Source organism: Mchenga conophoros, linkage group LG5 (assembly GCF_057382185.1).
Source record: "Mchenga conophoros isolate Kocher_MC1m ecotype Shallow Benthic linkage group LG5, M_conophoros_male_GT1.1, whole genome shotgun sequence".
In the NCBI taxonomy this organism is placed as follows: Eukaryota; Metazoa; Chordata; class Actinopteri; order Cichliformes; family Cichlidae; genus Mchenga; species Mchenga conophoros.
Genome location: NC_140530.1, coordinates 11,583,965 through 11,608,131, shown reverse-complemented (window position 1 = coordinate 11,608,131; position 24,167 = coordinate 11,583,965). Strand labels below are relative to the sequence as shown.

The 24,167-nt window shown below is 41.1% G+C and overlaps 1 protein-coding gene across 2 annotated transcripts in view; it reads left to right on the top strand.

Annotated features, from left to right (window-relative positions):
* The first annotated feature begins 10,273 nt into the window (after positions 1–10,273).
* Positions 10,274–24,167, top strand: part of LOC146573853 (inter-alpha-trypsin inhibitor heavy chain H3-like) — a 34,237-nt gene continuing 20,343 nt past the window's right edge. Inside the window, exons 1-14 of one of the 2 annotated variants that reach the window (XM_085273283.1) lie at positions 10,274–10,634; positions 11,202–11,306; positions 11,437–11,973; positions 12,164–12,193; positions 12,447–12,470; positions 16,319–16,473; positions 16,625–16,729; positions 16,826–16,988; positions 19,946–20,056; positions 20,161–20,289; positions 20,393–20,506; positions 20,589–20,757; positions 20,867–20,992; positions 21,105–21,286. In XM_085273283.1, the coding sequence (XP_085129409.1) occupies positions 11,860–11,973; positions 12,164–12,193; positions 12,447–12,470; positions 16,319–16,473; positions 16,625–16,729; positions 16,826–16,988; positions 19,946–20,056; positions 20,161–20,289; positions 20,393–20,506; positions 20,589–20,757; positions 20,867–20,992; positions 21,105–21,286 (1,422 nt within the window). In that variant the 5' untranslated portion in view covers positions 10,274–10,634; positions 11,202–11,306; positions 11,437–11,859. The remainder of the gene's footprint in view (positions 10,635–11,201; positions 11,307–11,436; positions 11,974–12,163; positions 12,194–12,446; positions 12,471–16,318; positions 16,474–16,624; positions 16,730–16,825; positions 16,989–19,945; positions 20,057–20,160; positions 20,290–20,392; positions 20,507–20,588; positions 20,758–20,866; positions 20,993–21,104; positions 21,287–24,167) is intronic. The other variant, XM_085273284.1, reaches the window with a different exon arrangement.

Genomic DNA, 24,167 nt, shown 5'->3' with positions numbered 1-24,167 from the left:
ATCTAGTGTGTTTTGGGCTTGAACGAGCACATCGAAACAAACCAAAAGAGCACCAAGAGGGCCAAAAAACAAAACGAGTCCAAAACAACAACAACAAAAAACCCAACAACAACAACAACAACAACAACAGAAACACACTGGAACCCAAGAAAACAGAGTCCAAAACAGAACGGTTCAGGGGGCCGGCCCGGGGGCCAACAGCACAGGAGCCCGAACAGTTCAGGGGGCCGACCGTGCGGACGGCGGGGCAGGTCCGGAGGCCGGCCGCAACAACGACAATGTCTAGCCAACGGCCTGGAAGGTGGCCGGACAGGGCGAGGATGTGCAGGCTGGACAGGTCGGACAGGTCGAGGACGTGCAGGCCGGACAGGGCGAGGCAGGACCAGGCGAGGCAGGACCAGGCAAAGCTGAAGCTGTAGCTGAGGCTGGACCAGGCGAAGCTAAAGCTGTAGCTGTAGCTGAGGCTGTGGGAGGCGACGGCGTGAGCCGCAGGTGGTGGCGCTGCAGGCGACAGCGTGGGAGCCGCAGGTGATGGCACTGCAGCGGAGGCAGGTTGCTGGACGGGCCCCTCGGACCCTCCAGCGGAGACGAACAAAGGCTGGTGCAGCTCTCCAGAACCCCCAGCAGGAACAGAAGGCTGGACAGGCCCCTCGGACCCTCCAGCAGAGGCAGAAGGCTGGGCGGGCCCCTCGGACCCTCCAGCAGAGGCAAACAAAGGCTGGTGCGGTTCTCCAGAACCCCCAGCGGGAACAACAGATGAAGGCCGGACGGGCTCCTCGGACCCTCCAGCAGGACCAGGTTGCAGAACAGATGACTGGGGAGAGGAGTGGCGGTGGTGCCGTTTCCTTCGGGACAAGGAAACAGGAACCGGTGAAGAAATGGAGACCTCCTCCTGATCTTCCGACCACATAGCTGCCAGGAAAGAGGTGAATGGACAGGTGAACAAGGTCCCGGAAGGAGAGGAAGTCCGTGGCAGCATAGAGGCAGGTGGAGAGTGTGTGTCTTGCTGAAGCAGCGATGGGGAAGATTTAGTGAGTGAGAGAGCAAGCTCACCAACCCTGACTTGCTCTCTCCAGGCAGTAATGGTGCCATCCAACTTAGTGTCCTTAGCAAACTGAGAAAGCTGAGGGTTATGCCGAATGATGGCATCTACTGCGCTTAGCCCGACTGCCATAGTCCGTAAATCCTGTGACTGGGCAATGCGGTCGAGCAGACTCACCATCCGCATCATCTCGGCGTTGAACTCCGAGGAAAATGAGTCTGCGGGGTCCATGTTCTGGTCACGATCTTCTGTTATGTGAAGGCTGTGTGCAGGCAGAAGTGGTAGTAGGAGGACCCAATGTGCAGACACTCAGAGGCGGAACATGAACTCAAAAGTAGTGATGTGACATTCTGTATCGAGGCTTCAAAGCTTGTGTCGAGTAATTGAGGGGGCGTTTCTGCGATGAGCGTATCGAGGCTTGCTTGATTTATGGGAGGAGCTGAAAATGATGACGTCCGAAGCCTCGCTGCCCGGCTTTACCACGTGACTGGTTCATGAAGTGGTTCGAACTTTGCCGCGAGCTATGACAGCGATATAAACCCCTCAGACTTCATTCAAAATGTAGGTGTTTGATGGAGAGTTGCGGTTAGTGAGAGTTTGGAGACAGTTTGGAGGTTTATGAGAGTGAGGAGAGAAAGTCAGAAGAGAATGGAGCCAGCTAAGAAGAGGAGGATGTCCTCCCCTGTGTGGGAACATTTTGATTTTATTCCTCCCAACAAGGTATGTAAATTTCTACAGAAGATGTATTTTCATAATACTGGTGGTGCAATACAATTTATGTTAAGCGGCTTTACTTTTGTACAAGGTGAAGTGTTTGCTATGTGCCAGGGAGCTGGGATATAACAACAACACCTCATCCATGCTTAGGCACTACAGAGCTTTGCATGAGAATAGGGGGAACACTAATTGTGGAGCAAGACCAGGTGAACCATCAAATGCCATGATAATATAGCATGCCGTAATGTTACTAAATGATATAACAATATTATACAAGTGTAATAAGTTATGTGTGTGATATTTATATTTGTGCTTTTTTGTTGTTGTCTTTCCTCAGGAGAACAATCTCAAATAGATGAAGACCTGGTTAGCATGGTGATGGAGGACTCCCAGCCATTTAGCATTGTGGAGGACAAAGGATTTAAAAGATTTGTTAAATCATTAAATCCTAGCTATGTTCTCCCCACTAAAAAGGTCATAAAAGCAGTGAAAATTTAGTTTTTACAGAATAAAATGTGGGCAGGACTGAGGCTCAAAGCCTCAGTGTGTAGCTGTCAATACCTCAACGTTACAAAAGCACAACTACTGTCCACACCCCAACCACACCTCACCTCACTGTATATGATCATTTCCATTTTAAGCATTTCCAAATGATCATTTTCCATACTGCCAGTATAAATATACAAAGTATGCTGCCATCACTACAATATAGATGTTTTACACACTCCTTTTGTTGTTGACATTTACAGGCTGTGTGCAAAAGGCCACAGTCTTCAAATTCATGCCAACTAATATTTTTACATCCAGTAGATGTCCTACTAGAGCAAATGAAGCTTCAAGACACTTTGCGCTGGGGTGAACCAATTGGATGAAAAGCTTCAGTGCGTCATGAAGCTTCATCTGCCCATCACTACTCAAAAGTGTAACAAAACTAGGAATACAAAATACACTTACACAGCCAGAACACACAGCTAGATAAGGGTAGATTGTGACACGGAGACAGAGAAACACAGGGCTTAAATACACAGAGGGAGCAATCAGGGAATGGGTAACAGGAGGGAAACATAGCTGGGGCAAATCAGGACTAACGAGACAAAGGAAGCAAAATCAGATGCATTTACATGAGACACGGACTTAGAAAGTAAAACAGGAAACATAACACAGAGACGAGAACTTGACAAGGGGATACAGCTGACAGGGGAGACAGAACAACTAGAGAACACAGAGACATAAACCATAAGACAGAACTCAAAGAAACCAAAGACTAGAAATAATATAATAAACTCAAAACCCTGGGTCAACGACCCAGGCATCCTAACAACTGTGGATGTTTGTTCACACACACTCCCTCCACAATGTTTGGAACCTTTGTCAGTGAATACAAAGGTTTAGCTTGGTGTTTGTAGAGTTGACTTTTTACTCTCATAATCTTCATTTGACAAGTGGTAAAACTGTAGTTGTAAAGAAATACAAAATAGAAAAACTAATCTGATTTACATAAATCCTGCATTATGAAATAACTCAAAATAAGATTTTGCATCTTTCTATTAACTTGAGCAGCAGTAATGATCATCAAAGCAAATGCTTTTTAATACGTACAAATCGACCTTTATGAGCTACAAATAAAATGTATTTTTTTAACAACTACTGTTATTTATGCTTTTTTAACATCTTTGTCATGCAATATATACAGTTATGCCTGAACAATGTTTCAAAGATGGCTGTGGGCAGGGGCGATTCTAGGATTAGAGCTTTGGGGGTGCTGAGCACCCAGAGAGCTGCCCAACTATGGACTGGTTCTTATATAGCGCTTTTCTACTCTTCTGAGCACTCAAAGCACTTTACACAACTTGTGCATTCACCCATTCACACAAGCACATTGTTCTAGGTGCTTTCTAAGTAACATTCACACATTGCATCGGTGAGCAATTTGGGGTTAATATTTTGCCCAAGGATATTTGGCATGCAGACTGGGGGAAGCCAGGAATCGAACCACCAACCTTCCGATCTGTAGATGACCTGCTCTACCACCTGAGCTACAGCCACCCTACAGCCAACCAGGCAAGATAAACTTTACACGTCATGATGATACTTCTTCCCTGTCAATCCCTGCATCCTTAAATGTCTCCAGTTGTCCCAAGTTCTCTATGACTGTCTCCTTGGTGCATTTAAACCCCTGTTGCTCCCTGTCCTCGTCGTCTGTTGTCTTCTTCTCCGTTATCAGTAATCATAATTTTACCATCTCTGTGCAAGTCTGCAAATTTCTTTATTAAATCATAAGATAAATTCATCAAGTCTCTCTGTGCCTGGGTCCTCATCACAAAACATGACATCACTGTTTTGTACATTTTAACAATTTAATCCCACATTTGTGAAAGAAAAACAAAACACCTATTTGAAAAGTCTGTAACAAAACCATCAAATCTGATAAAGGTTATTTAAATGCTGCAAAAGAAGAATGGATTGGAATAAAAAAAAAAACATATCCTAACCTTAATTACTGCGGGAGAATAATAAATGATGCTCATAGTGAGTAAAAAGTAAACTGACTGCATTTTTTGGACAGAGATTCACTTTTAATGTGTATGTATAATATAATACAGATACATAAAAAACACTCCCAAAACAGAATAAATTATTACAAATAAATTATTACAAAATATTAATAAAAAAAACTATAAAAATGGAGGCAACTTTGCCTGTGGTACAATGTATACAATGTATGAAAAAATCTTTACTGCAGATACTAATTTTACTAATTTAATAATACTAATTTTGTGTTGTAAGATTTATGAGTTTCATGCTTTCATAGTGGTACTTGGGAGAGCTTGACATTTTTATCAGGTAGTACACACTGTAAAAAGTTTGAGAAACACTGAAAAGGTAAGTGTCCTTTTGGAAAACATTTAAAGCTGCTGTACAGAATCTTTTGAAACAAGCTTAAAACATTTTTAGAATATAAACAGAGCACTCTGCTTCTCTTTACAGCTCCTCACTCCACCAGGGCACCATTTGGCACTTTCTGATAGTGTGCAAATGTGATGTACGTACTGCGTAGGGCTGGGTATCGTCACTGATTTCTAGAATTGATTCGATTCCGTTTCACAAGGTCCTGAATCGATTCGATCAACGATTCGATTCGATACAATTCAATTCGATTTGATTCAATTCAATTTGAATCTGGGAAATTTTGCCTCAGACAGTCAGAAATATTATAATTCAAATCAGTACGTTTACATATTTTTGTATCTATAAAAAGGAAGCTGACACTTGCGAGACTTTATCAAAGGTGTGAGCATCACAGCAGATGCCTTTGTGTCAAAGTAGCTGAAGATAAAACACAGAAAAACATGAAGGTGGTTTTCCTGGGATTTTTAAAAAATATTCTGCAGTACATCAAAAACGAAAGAAAAACATTAATCAACATATGAACATTACCTCTGAAGTTACAGCGGTTTTATTAGAGACACGGCTAAGCATTTTGTATTTTGCATAATTTTAAAAAGTTTAGATTTGTTCAGTATTGAACGGCAGAAATTAGGTTTTCTTTTCGGAAGTAAGTAAAAGGAAAAAAAAAACATCGGCCGACAGCGCTGTAAATAACGGTAGTCTTGTGCTTAACAAGCAAATGAATAATGCAGAAAACAAATTTCGGGGATAGACGGGAAACTGTTCTTGAAGTACAGAGAGAGAGAGAGCTGTGCATGAAGTGTGATCTTATTGTGGTGGAAGCAAAACAGCAAAAGTATGACAATGTTTATGTGAAGCTTAGTTTGGATCTTCTTTTGCTGCTGGTTCAGTCAATATTGTTTGGAGAGAGATAAAACGAACAGCTTTAGAATCAGCGCAAAAAGGGCGTAAACACAAAGCGCAGATCCGCCGAAACATCTGAATCAGCGAGCTGTCAGCTTTCAGCCCCGACCGTGTCCGTGCCGTCGGGTGAGAAAGGCGACATCTCACTGATTCTGATCCGCGGTCCGCTCTTTGTGTTTACGTCTTTGTGCAGAAGCCATGTACCTGCTCTCATTTACTGTTTTAAATGTTTGGTGGTTGTCAGAATTTTGTGACGTTTCACCTGAGATTCTGGAATTTTGGGAAAAATACATTTATATATAAAAAAAATCGATTCAGGATTTTAATGAATCGATATCACGTTATCCAAGCCAGAATCAATTTTAATCAATGAATTGATTATTAAAATCCACCCCTAGTACTGCGGCAGTCATACAGACAACTGGACGGTCCAAAAGTTGGCCTACCTATTACTGGCTGAGGTTTTAGTAGAGTTGTGGCTGAACTACATAAAAATATATCATTAATTTTAATCTCCCCAATCAATGATAATGTTATGTTGGAATGTTGTTAAAGAGGGTCAAAAATGTTTCAACCCAGTTTTTTTTTTATTTAGCAGATTCTGTATAGCACCTTTAATATAGGGGGAACACAACTTCCAGGTTTTTTCTCTTTGTCAGTTTAACAGTTTCTGTTTTGCCTGTCACTGTTCCCCTGTCTGTTTTCTTACCTGGTTCTTACTTTCCCCTCACATTCCCCTCTTTCCTCTCTCCCTCTTTGGACTGACAATCATACACAAATAGTTTGCATACAATTAGATGAAAAATTACATTAATATAAAAAAATACTATTAAGATCACTAATGAAAAAGTCCTCTCTCAGTGTACTTTCAACCAAAAGGCAAATAACCAAACCACATCTAATAAAAGATATAATTATTCAAACACTGATCCAACATTATTCCTGATTCACGGATCATTTGATTTTACATTTTTACTTGAATGTGGCTCCTGTTTTTGAAAAAAACTTCCTTATATCCCTTATAAACCTGGCTGTCTCTCTGTACACACACACAACAGGAGTTATAAGGTTAATGGGCATTCAGTCAGTTAGCTAGTTAGTATCCATTTCTAACAGGACAGTGGTAACAACTTTAGGCTACGGACAATTTTAAGTTTTAGATTTTAAATAGGCTGTATACATTTCAATGGGAGCAACAGGACGGTCAAATGTCGCTGATTTTACTACAGAGCAGGACGGATTGTAGGGTAGCCAACATTGTCGGAAAACACGTTTTCAACACTGCAGGTTACCTGGTGTAATGTTTTTCAGCTAAAAAGAAACATGGTCTGACTCCTTCCTAACTATATAAAGAGTAACTGAAGGTTAAATGTAGCTAGTTTTAAGCCAGGCACTTACACATCCACTCAGCTGCGTCTCAGCCACCATCACTCTGGCAAAAAGGACGCTAGAGCCAGAGTAGGGGAGAGCTGGAACAAACCATTTTGGGAGGGAGGGGGGGTTATCTATACTTTTGTTGTTAAAATGTTACGTCTCAACCAAGTACTGTATGCTTTTTATATTTTTAGTAGTGTGTCACACAAACAGCAAATATTGTCAAAAAAAAAAAAAAGTCGAAAAAGTAAGAAATCTTTGGGGGTGCTTTGATTCATGCCCCAAAAATGGGCTAAAATCGCCCCTGGGTGGAGCTCCAGGGCAACGGAAAGCCACGTGACCGTCACAGCGGGGTGGTACAAAGCCCTGCACTGCACTATAGATTACATTAGATTAGATGAAACTTTATTTATCCCTCGGGTGGGTTCCTCCGGGAAATTCAGTTTCCAGTAGCACAGCACCAACAGAAGTTGCAGAATGTGAGCAGAAATATACCATATATACACATTTATAAATACAGAGAATGCAAAAGGGATAAATAGAATAAATAGGAATAAGAATACAAGGGAACGGCACATTTTAAGTATTGTGAGTCTATTACACCGTTGGATATTAACAAAAACTATTGCACAGTGAAAAGGCACTACAGCTACTTGTTCCCCCTCCTCTGTCCCCGTTTCCCCTCCAGCGAGGAGTTAAACAGTTTGTTGGCGTGTGGGACAAAGGACTTGCTGGTCCTTGACTTTGGGAGAAGCAACATGTCACTGAACAGACTCCTCTGGTCAGTAGCGGGTTTTGATACGGGCGACACGTTTGCGAGGTGCGCCTGCTGCTTGCGGCACTGGGAGGAGAGGGCGGGGCGGCGGGGGATTCTCTAGCTGGCTGGAGCAGCATCTAATAACCAACTCGCAAAATAAAACAAAATAAAAACAAAACAACAAACACGAAAACACCAGACATTATGATACAGACTTATAATTTGCACCGATGTTTTTTCAAAATTCTTTAGCCCTCGGTGCGCCTGCTCGCTGCTGAAGTCAAAGTAAACTTTATTGTCATCTTCGCTACATACAGTCCAGTATATAGAGAGACGAGACTAGGCTCCAGTTACAGCAGTGCAAGTAAACAAACAATATATATAAGAAGAGTAAGAAAATAAATATACACTTTAGGGACCAGGGGTAAAGGGATCAATAACAATTTAAAATTTATAATTTACAGTTTGATGATTTAAAGTCTCACACACAACCCGTCGAAAGGGGAGGGGGCCGGCTGCTTCCAAATAGAGCACATTTCATTCATAATGATGTAAATCCAAGTCCATTATGTATTCATGATTTGAATCCTAGGTTGTGTGAAATCCCAGAAATAAACCTTAGACAAAGCAAATCTGTGAACTAAGGTGTAGGTCTATTAGGTTATGTTGTGGTGATCCTCGTGTTGGGGGATTTGTGTTCATACTGGAGTGCAAAATTAAAACCAATGGAAGATAGAAAAGAAAAGTTCAAAGCCATCAGGTCCTCAGTTTAGAAAAAAGGGAAAACAAGAGGAGGAGAAACGAGCAAAAGATACAGGTAAGCAGATGTGTCATTGGATAATGGCAGGTCATCCTGAAACAATCAGAATCAGAATACTTTATTAATCCCTAAGGAAATTATGTGGGTTACAGTTGCTCCAAAAAGAAATGGTAAAAATACTAACAGTAACAGACTAAATTCCAAACAATACATTATGTTACAGATTTTAATATTAATTAGTCCTTGTTAATTGTTGATTCGTCCTGTTCTCATTGTATGATGAATTATGATGGCTGTTTGGTAGCCGTTTGCATACAATGCATACTCTCCCTCTCTTCATATGTGTGTGTGTGTGTCTCTGGCGAAATTCAGTATGGTTCCGACAACAGTTTTATGTTAATGTATAATCCTTGATATGTTTTGTGTGTGTGTGTGTGTGTGTGTGTGGGGCGGGGGGGGGGGGGGGGGGGGGGGGGGTTCGCCCGGGGCGCGAAACAGGCTAGGACCGCCACTGCCTCTGGTTGTTTATGGCTCTGTGCAGAGGATGCAGAGGCTGCCCAGCATGGTCCATAATGTCCATATTGCACCTTAACTTGTTTTTATATAAGTGCGTGGAATGAGTCTTCAGTTGAATGTTTTTTAATAGGCAAAAAATACTTAAATAAGTAAATGGCAAGTAGAATTTTTGTCTTTTTTTTATTTTTGCTGATCCGAAAATTGATCCGATCCGTGACTTTAAAACCGTGATCCGATCCGAACCGTGAGATTTTTGATCCGTTGATAAGTGTAAAAAAGTTTTGAACATTTTGAGGTGTTTGGTTGGGAAGGATTGGGGCGCGGATAGGGAGTCCCTGAGGGCTATATACACTGGATTGTTAGATTATGGTTGTCTGGCATATAATTCGGCAGCAGACACTTCTCTTAGCAAGCTAGATTTGATTCAGTATCAGGTGTTGAGACTTTGTACAGGGGCATTTAGGATGACTCCCACTGTAGCCTTGCAGGTGGAGATGGGGGAAATGCCACTAGGGTTGAGGAGGGAACAGTTTAAATTGACATATTGGGCAAACTTACAGGGTCAGGGGACGGGTCACCCTACATTAGATGTACTTAGACCTTGCTGTGAGATGGGCAGTAGGGAGTTAAAGAGCTTTGGATAGGTGGTGGGGGGAAGAGCTAGGGAACTTAAATTGGACCACTTAGACATATGTCGGTGAGTGCCTGCAATCCCTCCATGGATACTTCCTGAAGCAGCTGTAGATTTTTCTTTGAGAAGAGTAAGGACGGGGCAGGTGGTCTACACTCAATTCAGGGTTTCATAGATCAGTATTATGGGTATGTGCAAGTATATACGGATGCTTCAAAGAATCCAGCTAGTCAAGTGAGGGTGGCAGTAGTAATTCCGGACTTTATGGTAAAAATTGGGAAGAGGATTAATAATGGATTGTCTGTGTTTACAGGAGAAATGATAGCGATTCTATTAGCAGTGCAGTGGGTGGAAGATTTTAGGCAGGTAGATGGCAGAAACAGTGGGAAGAAGACAGGAGGGGAAGGTGGTTATATAAAATTCAAAGGGGGGTGGGAGTGAGGAGATCCACAAGAAGGAGTAGGCGAGAGGAGGTGGTGGTGGTGTCAAGACTGAGATTTGGGCATACGGGTTTGAATTCCACACTGTTCTTGATAGGGAAACATGCATCAGGGAAATGTGATTATTGTGGAGCGGATGAAACTTTGGAGCATGTTATTTTGCAGTGTCGGAATTATATGGTAGAGAGGAGACGGTTGGTCCAAAATCTCAGTAGCATTGCTATGAAACTTGATCTTGTAGATTTACTGCAGAAGGAGTCAGGGGATAAATGTTATCAGGCATTGTTTCAGTTTTTGAGAGAAGGAAGGTTGTTTGGGAGGATATGAAGTGGGTTTTTTTGTTTGTTTTTATTTTGTTTTGTTTTTTAGCGTGATTTCTGTCCACACTCCATACCAGTGGTGTCGGTAATGCACCATGCAGTTGTTTGCCAACCACCAATAATACGTAAAAGAAGAAGAAGAAGAAGCGGAAAAAAGTGCGAGAGAGAGCGTGAGAAAAATAAAAAAAATAAAAATCCATTGGGAGCGGTTTCGCGTCGCTCACTTCAAAGATCTGGCTCTCCTCACTATTTCCCCTGTTTATAGTAAGTGCCATGCACAGATCTGTATAAACGTGGCAGCATGTGTTACTGTTGCTTATTAGCCCATTATCATTGTTCATTGTAGCGGAAGATGTGAATTGCGGACTGTTTTTGCTGAAAACCTCTGTTGTTGTGTATGCTTGTTTTCGCTATTACTCCGCCATATTGTGTGAAGATTTTTTTCTGTTACTGTCTGTAAAAGTTAACTACTGAACGACATGCAGTACTTAAAGTATTATTTCATTGCTGTGGAAAGTTCGTGACTGTGTCAGCTAACATCTGCAAGTTAAAAATATGTTTTTGTCCGTTAATGTTATGTAAAGTATTGTCACTATATACAGACGCGTGAGAGTGAGAGCTGCGTGTCCGTGCCATTCTTTCACTTCTCCTCACTATTTCCCCTGTTTTAGGGAACAACATTGGTCTGTTTCCTCTCTAATCATTCTGACAGTTTTTATAGGACAGTCCTTCATTTCACAACTGTGCTCCAAAGCTGAATTTGTCACTATCATGCAGTCAATTTATGTGCTTTACATCCCTCATGTCAATCACCATCTTTGTGCCTCACAGGAAAATTGAGGGTCATGTGTTTGTCGGAGAGGTGAAGGAGAAAGAGAAAGCTAAGAAACAGTACGAGAAGGCTGTTTCCTCTGGACAGACTGCTGGACTCGTCAAGTGAGTCGTCCAGATGAACCAGAAAGACAGATTATACAAATTAACTGGAGCTGTTAATGTGTGATAGTGTGATAGTCTTGTTGTTGTTGTTGTGTTTTTACTTTTTTAATTTGTTTTTATTTGTTTACAGGGCTTCTGGAAGAAAGCACTGTAGTTTTCAGTCTCTGTCAATATGGTTGGGGAAGCCTGCAGTCAGCTGAGCCTGAAGAAGTCACTTGGATGAGTGATGAAACGTTTCTCCCACTGAAAACGTTACGTCCAGATGAACAGAACCAACTTTTTCAGATTTCTTTCTTGATCTTGAAACCATGGATGTCGATTTTATTGTCACTTTGCTAAGTGTTTAAATAAGTGTCGATTGGATTCACTCTCCCAGACTTCCACAAACTAGCAAATATTATCTTTGTGGTTCACAGCACCTCACAGCCTCCTGGACACTGAGCTTAGGGCAGCTGGTCAATATAGGAAAACACACAGATACGTGTCCCTCCCACAGGACACTGAGAGTTTTGCTCTGCACTGAAGTCAGCCAGTGTTCAGTCAGAGTTTGATCATGTCTGGACTGTTGGGTGTTCGCCTGCTGCTGCTGTGGGGCTGCGCCTGCCTCTGGCTGAGCAGCTCAGCCTCAGGAGCTCTGGTCATCTCCAGGCACGATGAAGCCATACAGGTAACGTCAAACACTTTTGTGATATGAAACCGAAAAAACATTTTGGTATGATTTTGACAGCATTGTCCTCAGAAAGTAGTCCTGTAATTTAATTTAAAACAACAAAGCAAAACTTAATCACAAACTGTCTGAGTTTTTTCTTAAAACTTACTTCATGTATTCTCCATAATATCCTGTGTGTGTATTTCAGGAAAGAAGAGGAGCTGCCAGATCACTGCAGGTACTTGGCAAACGATTCGCATTAAAAAAAAACAAGGCAGCACTAAGATCTACATTTCCATCGTATATTTATGTATTTGTCAGTTTACCAGTAGATATGTCTTAAAAAATGGTGTGATCTGTGTTATGAAGTTGAGCTGATATGATGCAGTACTAGAAACTGCAGTTTAACAGTGATTTAAACCTAATGAGGTGTTTTCACTAAGACAAAGAGACTATGTGTGAACTGAATCTATCGCCCTTTTTTCTTACAGAAAAGAAGTACAAATGAAGCAATGGTAAGAAATGTATCCATTCATATTCCTGGTGATGATAATGGTGATGGGAGATAATTGATTTAATTCAGATTAACAGATCAGATTCATGGAGAGAAACCTGCTTGTTGTTCTCGATGGGATGTGTGGATAAGCTCACAGGGACCTGAAGTGATGGCTGCCAAATAAACTGTGTGATCAAAGTGTAGTGTCGGGGCTGCTGATTAATCTGTAAAGATTTCTCCTGTCTTCTATTACTTTCCCCAAATGAGCAAACTCATTATAACAGCCTCTCATTAGGGCTGTGCGATATGACCAAAATCTCATATCCCGATATAAGAATTCTATCGTCCCATAACGATATAAATCACAAAAATTTAACATTTTCTGTAAATTCTGTGAATCTCGGGCAGCTCGACTTGCGTGAAGCATTTCCAGCTGCGCGTCCTTTACCTGGAGTCGAGTGTTTTAACCGATGCATGAAACGATACATTTTTAGACATAAGTTGTAACTGCCGCTGTTTTCTTTGTATTCATTAGACGGCGTGCTGCGGGGAAAAGCCTGTTCTAACGTTTGAGTCTAAGGTTTATTTTTTAGCACCTGACGGCTCTTTTTTATTTCTCATCCGTAAATAATCTGCTCTTTCACATGATTCAGTTTATGAAAAGTCCCAACAGGATCTTGAGCTTTATTGTGAAAGGTTTATGTGGAACATAAACAAGCGGACACGCGAAGGTGTTACCGTCGCTGTTGCTAACGACAACGCATAAAAACAGGCGCTTGTCCGTCAGTAGTGTGGTTATATTAAATATAAGAGAAAGAGAGAACTTTAAGAAATTAATATAGTCACTACAGTCAGTGGCGTGCCAGCGGGGTGGCCTGGGGGGGCACAGGCCATCCCGCAACCAGGCTGGCCACCCCAGGTGCCACCCCGAAGCTAAAACAATAAAATTCAATGAAATATCAAATGTACGATTTATGTTTTCACAGTGAAGCTCAGATATCCGATTGTAAGTGAATGCAGCATCGGCTTCTGCACTATGAGCATCATGTTAGCAAAGGAAGGAGAGCCGGCACCGCAAAAAACAATTTTTCGGCAAAAGATTAACAAGTTAACATAGCTGGACTGGCCATCAGGCATACCGGGCATTTACCCAGTGGCCTGATGACTTTTTTTTTTTTTTTTTTTTTTTGTAATGGCATGAACAATGACAGGTGGTGGGCTGGCCAGATGCTGGCCGATGTGTAAAAATAACTCAGTTGTTTGGTGGTGGCTATGGCGGAGCTTCCACAGAGGCCAGCAGGTGGATGAGGGAAGGGGAGGCAGGAGGAGGAGAGACCCGAGGAGGCCGCCGGCCCAAGTGTCAGGTGAACTGAATTTCAGGTAAGAAGTTATGACCTGCAGTCTGTCTGGGTCAGATATAAACCAAGTTTAGGTGGAGTTTATTTTCGTTGTGCTGACTTTTTACAGTCAGTTACAATAACTCGTTCTGCGTGCTAGCTAGTATGACGGAGTTTCTATACAGCTGGGTGGGTGCTATGATGTTATTGATAGTGAACTTTATTTTATTCATAAGGTTAGTTAGTAGAGTTGCCAACGGCTCCTTAAAAAATGGAATGGTCCCTCATTCAGAGAAAATATTACATGTTTCGTATTGAGCTGAGAGGGGACGCAGTTTGTCCCGTACTTCAGCTAGAATGAAAAAAAAGACACAAAGCTGGAGTTATTCTGTGTCTTTGCTGCACAGCTGCCTCTTCTTCTCTCATTCTCTCCCCCTCCCTCTCCTGTTTCTACTTCAATCATGAAACTGATCAATGATCAGCTGATCGGCTTTCCTCTCTTGTTTGTTTATCGCCCACTTTGCGCCAGAAAGAGGAAACCAGCGGATTTCCCGCTAAACAACAGCAGCATGTTTAAGCTTGATCAGCTGTTGTTAGAATTTATTTAATATTAATTTCTAGTATCAGCTGATGTTTGCTGGAGCCACAGCTGTAAAGCTGCTGGTCATGATGTCGGTTTGGATATCTGGTGAGAGGGAAACATGAAGATGAAACCAGGAGATGTCCTTACTGAATCATCAGAGCTGAACAGGTGATGGAGAAACAGGTTTACCTTTTAGGTGACATGAATGAGTTGAAGGGAAGTTATGAACTGTTTCTCAGAGACAAATAACACCAGGATCCTTTTCTAAGTAGCTGACAGCTGATAGCTGTGCAGGGGCGGATCTAGCAAAGTGTTTCCAGGGGGCCAGGTAGGGCATTAACAGGGAGAGGGGGGCACAAAGAAATACTTTACTTTCTTATTCTCATTTAAAATGTCTCACTTTTATTAAATAATTATCTGAATCTTGCAAACAAAGTTTTTATCTGGCATAAAATGTATAGAAATCATGCATATACCAACAAGACTGTACATCACTGTCACAACAGCGTTTGTTTTCATTCAAAGGCTTTATGGCTTTAATACATGGTGGGCCGGTCTCTAGTCAAAATGCCCGGGCTGATTTTTTTTTTTTTTGTCCCAGTCCAGCCCTGCAGGTTAATACTGGCAGTGTCACCATGCCAGCTGACTGTATTTCATCATCAGCCAGTATTGTTCTTTATACATCAATATTACCAAAGTTTACCATAAGGCAGCATAGAAAGTATTTACTTGCTTTCAGGTTTTATTCAAATGTTAGTCTTTTCAGTTGTTTCCCCACTTTTTTCCTGTTTCAAAATCAAACACCAGTTTGTGAGAAGATTATCTTCTTTTTTTAACAGGCAGATAAAGTTTTGCATTGGCTAATTTGCCAATTACAATTGGCAAAAACATTATTGAATATTAAAATACGAACATTTTTAACATACATGTTAAAAATGTTCGTATTTTAATATTCAATAATGTTTTTGCCCAAAACATATGTGCACTATATCTCAGTAAATATACTATGCAAATATTGCTGTCCTTGAATGCTGAATAAACACTGACAAAGCACTGATTGTATCTCTTGTACTTTATCGACGCAGTATCTAAAAACCGTAGTGGTTAAAATCTCATTCTAATAAGCGTTAAAAGCGCATTCGGTTATTAGGTTTATAGGGTTATTGAATTATGGTTAATGGTTGGTAGAATTGTTTTTAACATTATCTGCCAATTACATCTGCCACCCTTCTCCAAATCTGTGCCCATACCTGGCCCCCCCAACAAAAATTTTCTAGACACGCCACTGACTAAAGTGACCATCAGAACGATGGAAAAAATATTGCCGTCAACAGTTTATTTTGCGACACCACGAAACAAACGACAGCGTAAAATGAAACGATAGATGTTTTTATATTGTCATCCGATATGTATCGTTATATCGAACAGCCCTACCTTTCATTACTTTGAAAGGCTTTTTTAATTCAAACACTACACTTGATATAAACTAGACCTCATTAATGTATAAACAAATAGGAATATGTGAGTTACCAAAGGTCAGTTTGGCAAAAAAAATCCCCCCCAAAACAATGCTGCAACATGAAAGGAGAACGCAAACTCCTTTAAACAGCAGGTGGACATATTAAGCTAGTCCATCCAGATGAACAGCACACAGGTAAAATTTGTAAAATACTCTCAGCTCAGTTTAGTGATGTGATACAAACAAGGAGTGTTTAAAAAAAGGGTCAAGAGATTATAAATTGTACATTTATGCAACACCTGCTGCTTTTGTGAAGATCTGAGCAGAGGAACAATTGTGTTTTAAACAGAAAATAAAAGGGCAGCTCTTTTCTTATATGCTGATTCATTACACATGTGAGAGAGTTGATTTAATTCAGATTAAAAAATCAGATTCATAGAGAGAAACCCATTTTTATCTTCCTACATTTCCTTCTGTCTCTGTCTCAGGTGGAGGTGCACAGTGTGACAGTGGACTGCACTGTGACCTCTTGTTTTGCCCACACTGTCATGACCTCCAAGGCGTTCAACAAAGCAAGCTCGTCACAGGAAATCTTTTTTGAAGTGGAGCTGCCCAAGACTGCTTTCATCACAAACTTCAGCATGTTAGTCTGTTTCCTCTCTAATCATTCTGACAGTTTTATAGGCCAGTCCTTCATTTCACAACTGTGCTCCAAAGCTGAATTTCTCACTATCTTGGTGTCCATTTATGTGCTTTACATCCCTCATGTCTATCTCCATCTTTGTGCCTCACAGGGAAATCGAGGGTCAGGTGTATGTCGGAGAGGTGAAGGACAAAGAGAAAGCTAAGAAACAGTACGAGAAGGCTGTTTCCTCTGGACAGACTGCTGGACTCGTCAAGTGAGTCGTCCAGATGAACCAGAAACACAGATCATGTAAATTCACCGGAACAGCTCTCAGATATCTCTGCGACATTTTTGTTGTTGTTATTTCCAGGGCTTCTGGAAGAAAGATGGAGAAGTTTTCAGTCTCTGTCAATATTGCAGCTGAAAGCAACGTGACCTTTGTCCTGACATATGAGGAGCTCCTTCAGAGGAAACTGGGCCGATATGAGCTTTTGACCAGAGTCAAACCCAAAACACTGGTTCAGGACTTTCAGGTGAATCCAGGTTGCACAAACATGCAGTCAGCTGAGATTGAAGAAGTCACTTGGATGAGTGACGAAACATTTCTCCCTCTAAAAACGCTAGGTCCACACTAACAGAATCCACAAATGAACTTTTTGGGATTTCCTTACCTGGATGATTGAGCATGCATTAAGACAGGGGTCACCAACACGGTGCCCGCGGGCACCAGGTCGCCCGCAAGGACCACATGAGTCGCCCGCGGGCCTGTTCTAAAAATAGCTCACCATAACAACTTACCAGTAAGCTGCATCTATTTTTATTTTTTCTTGCTATTTTTTTTTTTAATCACAATTGCATTGGTGTTAATTTGTTAGAGATAATATATAAAAAATGTTTATTATTAAATATTAGATCATGATCTAATATTTATAGTGCTAGCTGGTCTCCACGGAAACAGTTGCCGTGAAGACCAGCAAAGGCAAAGGTGAGGAGATGAGGAAAACATGGCGGAAAAAGGAAGAAAACATAATTTTCACAGTTAATGGGAGGAAGAGTTCTTTTTTACCACTGTGAAAGATTCATGCGTGTGTCTCATTTGCGGGGCAACTGTGGCAACAGCAAAGCGGCACAACGTGGAGAGACATTTCCGAACGTGTCACACAAGCTACCATGCTAACTACCCAAAGGGCAGCACACTGCGAGCGGAAAAGGCCCGCGAATTAAAGGCAGGTTTGAGCAAACAGCAGTCTTTTTTCACGAGACCGGTGAAAAACTCTCAAAAAGCAACTGAAGCCTCATTTAGAGCTACACATTTCATGATTAAGAAAAAGAAGGCATTTTTAGACGGGGAGTATTTCAAAGAAGCAATGATGATAATTGCAAAAACTGTGCTTAAAGACGAGAAATATGGAAACGATGTAATCTCCACTCTCTCTGATGTCCAGCTGGGGGCAACTACAATTGTTAGAAGAGTGTCGGCTATGTCCGGGAACTTGGCCGATCAGTTGGATCAGGATCTGGCAAAGTGCAGTTGGTTTAGCATCCAGTGTGACGAGTCCGTCGACAGCAGCAGTACAGCACAGCTGATGGTCTTTATCCGGATGGTATTTGATGGTTTCTCCACAAAAGAAGAACTTCTGACACTACTGCCGCTAAAGACAACAACGAAGGGAGTTGACATCTATAACGCGGTGAAGGAGTTTTTCGCGAAGAAAAAGGTACCGTTGGAAAAGCTGGTATCGGTGACTACCGACGGGGCTCCTGCTATGATCGGCCGACATACGGGATTCATCGCTCACTGTAAAGGTAACACAGAGTTCCCAAACTTCATGCATTACCACTGCATCATTCACCAGCAGGCGTTATGCGCAAAGGTGATCGGCTTCGAGCACGTCATGACTCCCGTCGTGAAGATCATAAACAGCATCCGCTCCAGAGCTAAACAGCACAGAACATTCAAGGTGCTATTGGAGGAGCTGTCAGCTGAATATGGTGACCTGCTACTACATACGGAAATCCGATGGCTCAGCAGGGGACGGATTTTGCTTCGTTTTTTGTCACTTTTGGGTGAAATCAAGGAGTTCATGCAATCCAAAGGGGAAGACACATCTCTGCTGGAGGACACTGAGTGGACACTTGACCTTGCGTTTTTAACAGACCTTACTGGGAAACTGAACCATTTGAACTGTGAGCTGCAAGGCAAAGGTAAGACTGTTGCTGACATGATAAGTGCTTTAAATGGATTTAAAGCCCAGATGAACATTTTCTCTGTGCATTTACAGAGAAAAAAGGTGCTGCACTTTCCCTCTGTGCAGATGGTGCTGAAAGACAATGCTTCTGCATCTGAGACTTTTGACAAAGTTGCAGAAAAGTACACTCAAGTCATAAACCGACTTGGTCAAGAGTTTGAGAACAGGTTTTGTGACCTTGATCAGCTTGAGCCATGTGTCTCATTTGTTTCCAATCCTTTCATGAATGTGGACACAACATGCATTGCTGAGCAACTAAGTTCAATGTTCAGCTTGGATGCTGGACAGGTGGAAATCGAAATTGTAACATTGCAAAATGACGTCCACCTCAAAGCCTATCTGGGTGCACCAAACTTTTGGTGCCTTGTTGACACAGAAAAGTACAGTGGTGTGTGCACAGCAGCTATGAAGGTTGCCAACCTGTTTGGTTCAACCTATCTTTGTGAATCAGCCTTTTCTGACATGAACTTCATCAAGAACAAACACAGAACACGCCTCTCCGATGCACATCTGCAAGACTCACTCAGAGTTGCAGTGTCAAGTTATACCCCAGATTACAACACACTGGTGAACAGCATGCAATGCCAGGTTTCCCACTAACAGACAAAGAAAGCCATATTAGATGTTCTCAGTGGCAACATTACAGTGTCATGTCAAAGTTGAATTTAATTATTGAAAAACAAATGTGTTTGTTAAGTGTAACATGTGACAATTTGCTTTAAAATGCTGCCAATTTGGTGAAAAGTTCTGTAAAATTTGAAAGTTGATTTTTTGTATGTTACATACATACAAAAATAATGTATGTAACAGTGCATGATTTGTTAAAATTTGTTAGTGGTAAGTGAAAATGTTGTAGAAGTGATCACTTCAAAATGTAAATACTTGCAGAGATATATAGAAATAAAGCGTTGCATATTGATATTTATGTTTCCTACCTTGTTTCCTACTTGCATTCTTTATAATTATGGTGAAAAATAATTAACATAATTAGTGTCCGTACATAGATGAATATCATTAATTATTAATGATAACACATAATTAAGTTAAACTGAGGAAATTTGTTATTTGAGAAGTGTGTGTCAAACTGGTAGCCCTTCACATTAATCGCTACCCAAGAAGTAGCTCTCACTTTCAAAAAGGTTGGTGACTCCTGCATTAAGACATTTTAACCCCCATAGGGTGATTTCCTGATTTACATTAGAAATGATCTCTTGTCTCCATGTTTGCCTTTGTGGAAACAGATTGTGACAAACATCTATGAGCCTCAGGGCATTTCTTATGTTGACGCCCATGCAACCTTCCTCTCGAATGAGCTGCTCCCTCTGGTGGAGAAAACTGTCACAGACAGAAAGGTACCTTCATACAATAATAAACCTTCTGATTATTGTGCTGCATTTTATTGCACGGTTGAATCTCAGTTGGGATCATAATTGTGTATGTATTATTCCCTTTTCAGGCGCATATCTCCTTCTCACCAACCATGGAGCAGCAGAGGAAGTGTCCAGGTTGTGATGGAACACTTATTGATGGAGATTTTATTGTCAGCTATGATGTGAAGCGAGAGAAGAACCTTGGGGACATACAGGTCAGTGAAAGCTTCAAGTACTGAATAAGATCAAATTGAAAAAGTGATTTATTACACCATTGTTTTAAAATTCATTACTTTTTGGAATCTGTCTCTTCTTCAGATTGTAAATGGATACTTTGTGCACTTCTTTGCTCCTGAATTACCCAAACTCCCAAAGAATGTGGTCTTTGTAATTGACATAAGTGGATCAATGAGTGGAAGAAAGATGGAGCAGGTAAGAAGTTGTTCTGACCCCTGATGTGCTTCTAATATGTCAAAGTTCATGTGGACACACGTCATCCTCTGACTCTTTGTAGACAAGAGAAGCTATGCTGGCCATTCTTCAACAAGTCCATGAAGACGACCACTTTGCCATCATCCTGTTTGATTCTGTTATTGAAACCTGGAAGGATTCACTTACCAAAGCAACAAAGGAAAACATAACTGAAGCCATGAATTACATCAAAAGAATACATAGCAGAGGAGGTAAGAAATACAAAAAAACAAGCAAACAAAACAAAAAAACAAACACCTAACAGCACAAAAACATTAATAGTTTATGCATTTTAAAACATGAATTGTGTTTTTCTTTTAGCAACCAATATTAATGATGCAGTGTTGACTGCTGTACACATGCTGGTCAAAGACAGACAGATGGAGAGGCTACCAGAGAGAAGTGCTGATATGATTATATTACTGACTGATGGAATGCCAAATGAGGGTAAGTATGTAGAGTGCAAACATACCATAGGCTAGATTATGTTTGTTCAGCATTTAACATTACATTGCGTTTAGCATTTTTATCATTGTGTGTTGCATGCATGCATTTTTAGGAGAGCGCAACACTGGCAAGATCCAGGAGAATGTGCGTACAGCTATTGGGGGAAAAATGTCTCTGTACTGTCTTGGATTTGGAAATGATGTGGATTATTCCTTCCTGGATGTGATGAGCAAACAAAACAAAGGCCTGGCCCGCAGAATCTTTGAAGCTTCAGATGCTGCTGCTCAGCTCCAGGTGCGAGTTCCTCTTCCACACTAATCTGTGTAGCTCCCTTATTTAGAAACCTTTAGATAATAACTTCTTCCACAGTGTAACCTCGTGTGCTTTATCCAAACATACTTTCTGCTAAATCACCTGCAAATTATAATTAGAATAAATGCAGCCTGTTTGTAGCTTTGGAAACCAGAATCACTGAGTTGGAATCCCAGCTCCAGACCCTTGAAAATCCTGCAGCTAGCCAGAGCCCTGTAGTCCATGTGGGCAACGATAGCTTGGCCATCGTTAACAGCCCCCCAGCAGCTTGTACAGAGCAGCAGCAGTGATGGGATTTCCGGCTCTTTTTAGAGAACTGGCTCTTTTGGCTTGACTCACTAAAAAGAGTTGGCTCTTTCAGCTCCGAACCGGCTCTTCAGGTTGTTTTGTTGCTTTAATTAATTTATTATTAACAATAATATAAAATTATGCACAAAAGGAATTACTAATATAAAAAAGTGGGTTTATTTATATATGTTTATATATAAATATATGCGGTGGCCCCAGAGACAAAACGCGTACAAACTACAAAAAGCACATACAAATTCTAATGCGCATTTCTAGCATTAACTGAACTTCCAAAACAGAGCTATCTAGATCACTTAAATTATACAATTGAAAGCATATGTGTATTGTTTGTGTATTTATACACAAGCACTCATATCAATCAGTCAATCAATCAATCAATCAATCAAGGCTTTATTCGCCACGTGCAGGTTGCCCTGCTGTGAAATAGCATCACATGGGGATACAGGTCGGAGATCGGTAGCGTTACAGAAAAAACACTGAAATATACACTACAATGGGAAAGTACAAGAGGGAAAAAAAGAGACCTCCACTCATGCTGGGCTCCTGGGAGGACAGCATGAGAACAGGAAACAAAAAAACTCCTCTGCACAAGGGACCAGGAAGCAGAGTTGCAGTCTTACACGCCTCTCTGCAGCTTCTCTCCTCCTGCTACCCCCCCCAAAAACCCGTCTCCATAGAGACTGTGTCAGCTCCCAAAAAAACAAAAAACAAACTAAAAACCAGCAACAAACAACTTAAACATAAACAATTACAAAGAAAGAACAATACAGTATCCACATCTGAACCAAAGAGTAAAACAGTGAAATGTAGATTATTAAATATTAGGTCTCTCTCCTCCAAGTGACTTAATAATTGATCAACAAATTGATTTACTCTGCCTTACAGAAACCTGGTTGCAGCAAGATGATTATGTTAGTTTAAATGAATCAACACCCCCGAGTCATTCTAACTACCAGAAATCTCGAAGCACAGGCCGAGGGGGCGGTGTGGCAGCAATTTTTCACACCACCCTATTAATTAATGAAAGACCAAGACAGACTTTTAATTCATTTGAAAGCCTGATGCTTAACATTGTCCACCCCAGCTGTAAAACTCAGAAACCAGTCTTACTTGTTATCATCTATCGTCCACCTGGGCCTTACACAGAGTTTCTGTCTGATTTCTCAGACTTTATATCTAATTTAGTTCTGAGCTCAGATAAAATAATTATTGTGGGTGATTTTAACATCCATGTAGATGCTAAAAATGACAGCCTCAACATGGCATTTAATCTGTTATTAGACTCAATTGGCTTCTCTCATTGTAAAAGAACCCACCCACCACTTTAATCACACTCTAGATCTTGTTTTAACATATGGCATAGAAGCGGAACATTTAACAGTGTTTCCTGAAAACCCTCTCCTGTCTGATCATTTCCTGATAACATTTACATTTACAATAATTGATTACACAGCGGTGGAGAGTAGACTTTATCAAAGTGGATGTCTTTCTGAAAGCGCTGTAACTAAGTTTAAGAATATAATCCACCCACTGTTATCATCTTCAATGCCCTGTACCAACATAGAGCAGAGCAGCTATCTGAATACTACTCCAACAGAGGTCGATTATCTTGTTAATAATTTTACCTCCTCACTACGTACGACTCTGGATACTGTAGCTCCTGTGAAAACTAAGGTCTCTAATCAGAAGTACCTGACTCCGTGGTATAATTCTCAAATACGTACCCTAAAGCAGATGACTCGTAATCTGGAGAGGAAATGGCGTGTCACAAATTTAGAGTATCATCATTTAGCCTGGAGAAATAGTTTGTTGCTTTATAAGAAAGCCCTCCGCAAAGCCAGAACATCTTACTATTCGTCACTGATTGAAGAAAATAAGAACAACCCCAGGTTTCTCTTCAGCACTGTAGCCAGGCTGACAAAAAGTCAGCTCTTTTGAGCCAACCATCCCTTTAACGTTAACTAGTAATGACTTCATGAACTTCTTCACAAATAAAATTTTTATCATTAGAGAAAAAATTACCAGTAATCATCCCACAGATGTAATATTATCTACAGCTATTCTTAGTACCATCGATGTTAAGTTAGACTCTTTTTCTCCAGTTGATCTTTCTGAGTTAACTTCAATAATTACTTCCTCCAAACCATCAATGTGTCTTTTAGACCCCATTCCTACAAAACTGCTCAAAGAAGTCCTGCCATTAATTAATTCTTCGATCTTAAATATGATCAACCTATCTCTAATAATGGTAAATGGCCTGCATTTGTATAGCGCTTTTCTAGTCCATAGGACCCCAAAGCGCTTTACACTACATTCAGTCATTCACCCATTCTCACACACATTCACACACTGGCGATAGCAAGCTACATTGTAGCCACAGCTGCCCTGGGGCGCACTGACAGAGGCGAGGCTGACGGACACAGGCGCCACCGGGCCCTCTGACCACCACCAGTAGGCAAACATGGGGTTAGTATCTTGCCCAAGGATATTTGGCATGCAGCCTGGGATCGAACCACCGACCTTCTGATTAGTGGCTGACCTGCTCTGCCACCTG